The following is a 9184-nucleotide window of genomic DNA, read 5'->3' on the forward strand; positions in this document are numbered from 1 at the left end:
AAAGGAAAAGATTTTTTGGAGATTGAGAAAATTATAGTGTGTAAAGGTGTAAATACTGAGTTTATCTAATACATTTTCAACATAGGGCACCTTGCATTTACGCCCAAGAAAAATGTTCAAAGACAATGAAGTACTAATGAACAGAAGTCGCTGTTATTAGTCCCCTACCGGTGAAACCGGAGGGGACTATAGGTTTCCTCTGAGTCTGTCCGTCTGTCTGTCCCTCTGTCTGTCTGTCAGTCTGTCCCACTTGGTTTTCCGCACTTTTTTCCTAAACGCTTGCAGATATTGAGCTGGTTTTTGGTATGTGAGTGTATCTTGATGAGTTACAGATCAAGTTTGCATTTCGTTCCGCTTCATTGATTTTTGACGGAATTATGGCCTTTTCAATTTTTACGGGTTTTCCCCAATTTTCTTCTAAACGCTTGTAGATATTGAGCTGATTTTTGGTATGTGGCTTTACCTTGATTAGTTATAGATCAAGTTTGCATTTCGTCCCGCTTCATTAATTTTTGACGGAATTATGGCATTTTCAATTCTTAACGGGAACCAGATTACACTTGCCGGTAGGGGACTAGTATTGCTAATGCAATACTCTCAGAATGCTTGTTTACTTAAGTGGGCAAAATACCTGCAAATGAAGTGTTCAATCTATTCATCTTGACCTATTAAAATGTTATGAATGCTTGATTTGATCACAAATTAAGTAATAAACAGTACATTTCAATTTATTTTATCTAGATCAAAGGGCAGATTAGTCTATCTGGATAAAAATTCCACAAAGTCAGAACTCTTTAGTGTGCAGTGTATAGAGGTCTCTTAAGAGGAATCTCATTTTTCCATATGCTGCTTCTCCTAAATTTTATAACCCTACTATTCAACCAAACTTGGCTGTGCCTGGACAGCTTATATGGTTACTTGGCCGTGCCTGGTCAACATATCATTCGAGGACATAACAACATGAAAATGTCAAAGTTTTTTCACACAACTGCCCCCCCCCTCCCGACCAGCAGACATGCAGTCTCTGTCAGTTCCAGGACTAGTACTTTCTTGGCCGTCTAGTATCTCCAACAATTTCTTTTCATTAAATGCAGGGCATTAAAAGTATACTTCTTTATACAAAAGTAAGCCTGACAACTGATATTATCTAGTGATTGGAAAGTACAAATAAAAGATCCAGTTATAATAAACTATTACCTATGCATTAAAATGTCATTAATCCTGTCCTATTGAATATCTTTATACAAAGGTGCATGTAACCTGTATCAAAAACTACAATATTTACGAAATTGATAAAGAGGTCTTTTAAAAAGGAATGTGATCTCTTGGTATTGTGATCCTTAATAATAATAACCTTGCAACTCAGCTTTTAACAACCTATAACGTTGAACGGAAATTGGGACTGTTTCTTTTACAATGAAAAGAAATTGATGCACCAAAAACATATCTAGTGTACAAACGTGTAAGAAATACTTTCCTCATCCAGTTTAAAGAATTTTCTTTGTAATGATGGATTTTTATGTACTCTGAAAGATGACCAACCTTTACTCTGAAGGAAAAGATCATACGTGTAGTTACATTCACAAGTACATGTATTAATTTCTGTCAGCTTGATTGGGATATAACGATGTTGGTTCGTTCTCCTGGCTATTTTACTTTCCTGTTGGCACTCTTTGGGAGATGTGTGGAAAGTCAGACACCTGCCGATGTAAACAGTCTAATGGAAGATCTATTTGCCAACTACAGCCATAAAGTCCGTCCTGTGAGTGACCAGTTTTCCCCTATCATCCTTGATGTCAGTATGTTCCTTTGCAGTGTTAACCAGGTAGATGAGGTGAATGAAAAGCTGGTGACGACAGGTTTTCTGGGTCTGTCGTGGATTGATGATCTCTTACAATGGGATCCTGTCAACAGAAATGACATAAAATCCATCTTTCTTCCTCAGGTTTGTACTCGTAATCACTGAATAGGTTTTCAAATAAATCATGGTATCAAATGTTTTTTTTAAATATGAGATGGTCGTCCGCGTGGCGCAGTGGTTAGAGCGTCTGCTCTAGAGTCGCGAAGTAAGGAGTTGATCCTTACGTCGCGGGTTCGAATTCCACTGTGGGACGTGGAGACCGGTTCTTCGGATGAGACCGTATAAACCGAGGTCCTGTGTCGCAGTAGGTGCTGGCACGATAAAGATCCCTCACTGCTCAATGGCCGTAAGTGCCGAGCATAGGACAAAATTTGCAGCCCTCCACCGGCAAGTGGTGGCGTCTCCATATGAGTGAAAAATTCTCGAGAGGGACGTTAAACAACATACAAACAAACAATAAATATGAGATGACTACAATAGAGCCATGGAATAATTTACATGGATGCCATTAATTTCTCTAGTGAAAAGATATAAAATATTTTTTTATCTACATTTAGTTATGGTGTCTTTAAAATGGAGCTGATATTCATTGAACTACATGTATAAGTGTACAAGTTAACCTTACCTCAATAAACTTACCCATATGAATATGCATATCGTAGTTATTATCATTTTATTATCTTATCATTTCAGAACGACATTTGGAAGCCAGATTTGGTGCTGAAAAATGGCTTTGAGAGATTTCATGAATTGGGAGGATCCTTCTACTTTCTCTCAGTTCATAACACCGGACACATCCTGTGGTATCCGTACGAAGTATTCGAAACTCGCTGTTCCATTGATATTACTTACTTCCCTTATGATAAACAAACATGCAAGATAACATTTATAGTTTGGAGCTATTCCGTCAATGAAGTTATAATTACGAAATCTTCTAATGGGATATCCTTTTATGAATATGAGGAAAACAGTGTTTGGACAATGTTGTCAACCAATTCTGAAATTAAAAGAGACGCCTATGAATCAGAAATATCATTTACTATTGAACTACAACGAAAATCCCAGTATTATGTCTTAAATATGATTCTCCCTATTATCTGTTTGGGCTTCTTGAGTCTGTTGGTTTTCGTCATTCCCGTTGATGCAGGGGAGAAAATGGGGTACTCCGTGACTGTTTTTCTGGCGTTTGCGGTATTTCTTACTATAATTAGTGAGGAATTACCAGCAAATTCTGAAAATACATCATTCCTTAGCGTTTACCTTGTTCTTCAAATGTTGATCGGGGCATTTGTTCTTGTTATCTCCGCAATACAACTGCGATTGCATCACAGGAAGAGTAACCATGGTATGTCAAAGGTCTTTGTGGGAATTGTCAGGTTTGAGCAGTGTCTGAGATGCGTCAAAGGGTGCCGCTCTTCTGGAAAAGTTGACGCAGTTATCGTAGTAAAAAGTGAAGAAAAAGAAGAAGCGATCAATGAGCATGACATTGAATGGAATGATGTTTCATCAGCGATTGACTTTCTTTGCTTTTGGATGTTTTTTCTTATTAATGTTGGTGTTACGTTGTTTTTGTTTTTGCACATATCTAGCTAATAGTAATATGAGTCTGTATGCACTATAACCATTCGATAATTAACTTTTTTTTTCTTTTTTTTTTTTTGGGGGGGGGGGGGACTGCTATGTATTGTTGAATCCTGCATAAATTGTTAATCTTTTCAACCAAATGCTTAGTTAATCACATATTTTGATTTTCTCATTTTATGCTAATTTCTCTTATGATACATAGATCAAACACTGAAAAAAGACAATGCCATATCCTTTGAAGTACTTATAAATAGATGTTTGAGATGGAGAGAAAAAAGATTGATATGTAAACAGTATAGAATATGAATTCTGAATATGTTTGAATATGTCATTAGCAACAAATTAAATGAAAGTCGTATATTCTTAAATGTAGGTATAGTGTGACAGATGGACGGATGGACGTGGATGATAATAATATACCCGAACTTTCTTTAGAAAGAAGGGGCATAAAAGTACGAATGAGAAAATCAAAATATGCCAAACTTTGTTGAACTTTATAACAGTGAGAGTTGTAATAACTAAATGCTTCTAAAAAGAATTAATTGGATGTCACTTATAATCTTATATCTTATATAATCTTATAATTAAAGATGATTGCAAATACTATTAATATTGTCCCTCCTGATATACTTTATATTTTATTTGTTAAAATAAAGTATATCAGGAAAGACAATATAAATATTTCTGATGTGTACTGTTCTTATTATAAATTATGCAAATACTTGTGTTCAAACATTCATTTTGATAAATAATTTCTGAAGAAAATTTTAATAGACATTTTGAGAATGTCAAACGAAAGATAATTGTACCTGCACTTTCTAAAATAAGTCCGAGTATATTATTGTTACACTTGTCTGTCCATCCGTCCGTCCGTCACACTATCTGTTCCCTCAAACTCCTCTTATATTTTAAGCAATAGTCAATTCATCTTTTGCAATATGATAGATACTAGTAGTGTCCTGTAAACGTGCAATAAGGTTTCAGAACATGGGAGCCAATTGGGGGTCGAAAAACGACGTTTTTCTATAAAGTCTTTTTCCTCAATCCCTCTACATTTCACGGAGAAGGCAATTTATCTTTCGAAATATGACAGATGATATCCTGTATATGTGCAATAAGGTTTGATATTTTTCATTTTTAACCTCTGGGCCAAGTTGGGGCCCAAAAACGTCATTTTTCATCTAAAACCTTATTAAGGTCTTCCTTCTTCACGGAAGACCTTATAGTGATTCTACTGTTTCTTATTATTATTATTTTTCCGCCCACTTAATTTTGTGCACGCGATTTCTTGGAGACTACTGGGTGGATTTTCATGAAATTTACGGAAACAATGTGTTGTTATCTGAAGTTATTTTATCCGAGAGATTTTTTGGAAATTCGCTTCCGGTGCCAAGTTACGAACCATTTTCTGAAATTAAAATGACATTTTGTCCACGGATAATCTCAAGAACGGTAAAAAATATCAACGTGAAACTTTCAGGGATTATAGATCGTGATAAGTACTATCCAGGACGTGACCTTTCGTTCGTCGTCAGGACTTCCGGTCGTTACCATATGCGAATTTAAAAAGTCGAATTTTCTAACTTTTTTGTTTTTTAAAATTTTTCATTTCTTTTTGGAATGTTAATAGAGACCTTTCTTATAATGCTTACTATATAATTTGTTTTAATATTGATAAATCTAAACTCTAGATATTAACATTTGAAAATCTGAGGCGGGTCTCAATCAACTCCGATATTTTACGAGTAGGGGGTTAAAGAGGCAGCTGAGCGTTTGCTTGAACGAAAGTCACATAAGGATAAATGAAATGTAAATGGATGCTTTGATTGTCACGTAGTATTTACGTTGCATTTCTGTGTCTAACTAAAATTGTTTTTGGCTGGTTCTCAAAGTAGAAAAAGAAAAGACTAAATGTGCAAATGAAATAAGATACCTACTATCTTTTGTTTTGCACCACGGAAAAACAGATCTTAAATCATAGTTATAAGTAAAGTTAAAGAATACATGGATTGTCACGTCGTAGTTACGTTGCAATTCTGTGTCAAATTCAGTTTTAAGCCAATGTGTTCTCAAACGTCATCTATAACTGCTTTTGGCCGGTTCTCAAAGTAAAAAAAGAGAAGACTACATGTACAAATGAAATACGATATCTAAAACCTTTTGTTTTGCATAATAGAAAAACAGATATTAAATCATGGTTATAAGTAATTATAGTTTTTCAAGAGACAATATCTATAGTAAGTGTAAAACGTGACCTCTGTTTTCCCATGCACACTTGTGTCATATTAAACTAATAGAAAAGACAAAGGTAAGAAAACCATATTTTAAAAGATCGCTTAATGAAGTTTATATAAACATTTTTTTTCTCAAAGATCTGATGCAAGTTATTGAACATAAATGGTGTCTGATTCCTTGACCGTCGTAAAGCGATGTTTGTTTTTTGGCGAAGCATTCCAACCCTTTCATGAAAGAGTAACTAATTGGAACGTTCTTTTATTAATTTCATTCAAGCTATCACACCTTTTTAATAGAACATTCCAAAGAAAAGGCGCGAAGATTAACTCGTGGCGTTTGGCGCAAAATTATGAATGGTGACCCGCCTTTCTTAATTCTAAGACAGATGCACTATTGCAGAAGTATATACAAGTAGATTTAGAGCAGTTGTCCCAATAGCGTAGTATTTAGCGCGTTGGATTTTCATGCTGGCGACTTGAGTTCAATACCCCTTGTGTCCAATTATTTTTTTAATTTTTTCAGCTCGATTTACGGTTTTTTTTTCAGAATCGGACGGAAGACCTCTCGTTGCTCGCAGCGAGATCGTATCTAGTTCTCTGTATTTTTCTTGCTCTTGCATTTTGCATAGTGTAGATGTGCAAAAAGTTTCTAGAATTTTTCATTTTGACTCTTGGGGCCATTTTGGGGTCGAGTAGCCAATTTATCTTTGGAGAGATAATTTCTGATATTCTACAGATATGCAATAAGGTTAAGGAATTTTCGTTTTTAGCTCACTTGAGCCATAGGCTCAATTGAGCTTTTCTGATGGAAAGAACTATTTGCGGTATATGCATATTTTTGCCCCCACAAAAGTCATATTTTGAAAATTTCTTGAAATGTGCTGAATTGTATACAATGTATATTGTGTGAGAAATCTAAATTAACAAAAAATATTATAGTTTCGAAGTAGATTATTGGCAACTTTTGTTTCTATGACGTCGAAAACTATTCGAATTTTGTGGGGGGGGGGGGGGTCAGAAAAAGGACAAAATGGACAAAATTTATTCAATTTTTACTATAAAATTTATAGAGCGCAGGCCTGCTCAAGAACAACATTTACATATTTCATTGATATTATCATTCTACATATTATATCAAAATATTGAGTTGGAGCAGACCTGCGCTCGGTGACTTTTACTCAAATTATCGACGTAATATACACCTTTTCTGTATAAATCATTGAAATTTTGAATTTACGTCATCTTTTTGACGTCATATCTAACATATGGCGTCATGGCTTATGAAAATATTCAGTGCTTTGAAGTCTGCAGACATTCCCCTGTTTTAGAACATAATTATACATTTCTCCGTCAAAGTTTGATCTTGGGGGCAAATATTGGTCATTACCGAATATAGTCCTTTATCTGTTGTCTGTCGTTGTTGGAGTCGTAGTCTTTGTAAACTTTTCACATTTTCTTCTTCTCTAGAACTGCTAGGCCAAGTTCAACCAAAGAACTGCGAACGATAGTATTGTTCTGCCGCCTACCTCCAAGTCAAAAGTTAACACATTTGAATGATTTTTCATATTTATATAGATATTTATGTGAATTTTCATAAAACATCACTTATTTGGGAAAATTAAGACAGATAACTCTAATTTTGGTAAAATTGCGTTTTTCACTATAGAAATCAACGGGAAACGGAAAATATTTTTAACCCCCGTGAAACAAAAATTCCTTTTTATGGGTTTAATGAATTGTTATTTCACAAATGCATACCGATTAAAGCTTTTGTTGTTTCATCGGGGGGAATAATGTTTACAAACAAAAAACTGCGAAAATGGTCATTTAATAATCAATTTCAAAGGCGATTACGAATAAAATAAGGTCTTTTATCAATTTTTTATTTTGAATTTTACATTCGTTAAACATACGGAAAGTTTTAAGGATCGTTTTTCCATTTCCATGTGTTTTTTGGAAATCTAGCGATTTTTAAAGCCTGATTTCAATGGATAAAATTTTCAACCCCCCTTTTGAAACGAGTCGTAAATACGAGCAATTAATTTTTTAACACTGGTTTTAAAATTATTAATCAATTAACAATGGACTCTTCTTTGCATTCAATCAATTGCAAGTTTTAATGACCAAACTGCCATTTATATTGAATTAAATGGGTGTAAAATGTAGGCGGGAATCGAGAGTTAGCGTGCGTGGTTCTTTACAACATGACACTTTTCCTACATATAAGCTGTTATTTTATTTCAATTTCTGGGTACGTATATATGATTATCGTATTGTAAAACTGCTGAATGAGGAAATATATAACTTCAGGGCTAATTGGCCAGTAATACGCTAAAAAAAAAATAAAAGTATTTGATTAAAGAAAAATCAAGACTCTAAAACAATGTACTTCTCTCTCTCTCTCTCTCTGATAAAATGCCCGTGTTCCACATTATTTAAAACATTCTTGAAATAGGCCTACAAAAACATTATAAAAAATCGCACTGTGTATACAAGCCCCCAGTGAGGATCGAACTCACGACCCCTGGTTTACAAGACCAGTGCTCTAACCACTGAGCTATGGAGGCTTATATAATCCATGTAGGTCTAAAAAGTAGGAATTACGTCATCATATTACTGAATTGATTTTATTAAAACCACACATGAAACATTTTTCAATCTGCTGTCATAAAATTTCCAAAAGGTGGCTGTATTTAATTTAGGTATCACGAGTATAAAAACTCAGCATGTAATCATAGCCTATTTCTTTTAAATTAAAGTTGTCATACTATTATTTACTAAGAACATGTCTTGTTTTTTTTTTTTTCAAATATTGTCTCAGAAGCATCACAAAATAATAATAAACCATTAACCTTGACACTGACGGCGACTTCACAATAATCCTAATAATTTGTGATTATTCATTTACATTGAGTAAAAATGTATCTGGCGTAGCAAAGCTTCATGAAAAATTTAAAAAAAAAAACCTATCTCTTTTTTTTAAAATGCAATCTACATACACATGTATATTAAAATTGTCGGTGTAATATGAATTTTTTATCACATAACATGTTGAGTATAATCAATGTTTAATAAAGCTACAAAGCAACATTACCGATTTTCGTCCTTCGTGTGAGATAACAAACCACGATTTTAGATAACTTTGAGTTTGTGGTTCGATACGACTTAAAATTGCAGAAAGTTATGTGGTGCAGAGGTAAACATAGTACATGTATCTCGATACTAGTAATTCACGTGGTAAATTTGGCATGATTTCAATTGAAGATAAGTATGTTAAAACTTTTAAACTAAATGTGTTTAAACAAAATGTGTTGTCTTTTTTATGCCCCGGGATCGAAAGATCCCGGAGATATATTGTTTTTGTCCTGTCTGTTTGCCCGTTTGTCTGTCTGTCTGTTGTCAACTTTAACCTTGCCCATATCTTTTCATTGGTTGGAGCTATGACTTTCATATTTCACATGTGTTTTCCTTGTGACAAGACCTTTCTTTGGGTACCATCATATTT

General features: G+C 34.2%; 2 protein-coding genes and 1 non-coding gene across 3 annotated transcripts in view; 2 read left to right on the plus strand and 1 right to left on the minus strand.

Annotated features, from left to right (window-relative positions):
* The window catches only part of LOC133180983 (fumarylacetoacetate hydrolase domain-containing protein 2-like), a 223724-nt gene that overhangs the window by 62846 nt on the left and 151694 nt on the right, over positions 1-9184 (plus strand). The gene's annotated exons all lie outside the window — the stretch shown is intronic.
* LOC133181173 (neuronal acetylcholine receptor subunit alpha-7-like) lies at positions 1628-3454 on the plus strand. The gene is made up of 2 exons (XM_061315713.1): positions 1628-1945; positions 2555-3454. Exons 1-2 carry the CDS (start codon positions 1628-1630, stop codon positions 3452-3454), a joined length of 1218 nt encoding a protein of 405 aa, XP_061171697.1.
* Positions 8174-8246, minus strand: Trnat-ugu (transfer RNA threonine (anticodon UGU)). The gene has a single exon. It is a non-coding gene; the product is annotated as a tRNA-Thr (tRNA).

The sequence above is a fragment of the Saccostrea echinata genome, unplaced genomic scaffold (genome assembly GCF_033153115.1).
Source record: "Saccostrea echinata isolate AGI-Se365-2 ecotype Australia unplaced genomic scaffold, CSIRO_AGI_Sech_v1 ptg000008l, whole genome shotgun sequence".
NCBI lineage: Eukaryota > Metazoa > Mollusca > Bivalvia > Ostreida > Ostreidae > Saccostrea > Saccostrea echinata.

What these genes read in the sequence shown, in the direction of transcription:
- LOC133181173 (XM_061315713.1), top strand. Translation starts at nt 1,628, where the DNA reads ATGTTGGTTCGTTCTCCTGGCTATTTTACTTTCCTGTTGGCACTCTTT. An exon ending in AATCCATCTTTCTTCCTCAG is followed by an intron (nt 1,946 to 2,554) that starts GTTTGTACTCGT and finishes TTATCATTTCAG; the next exon opens with AACGACATTTGGAAGCCAGA.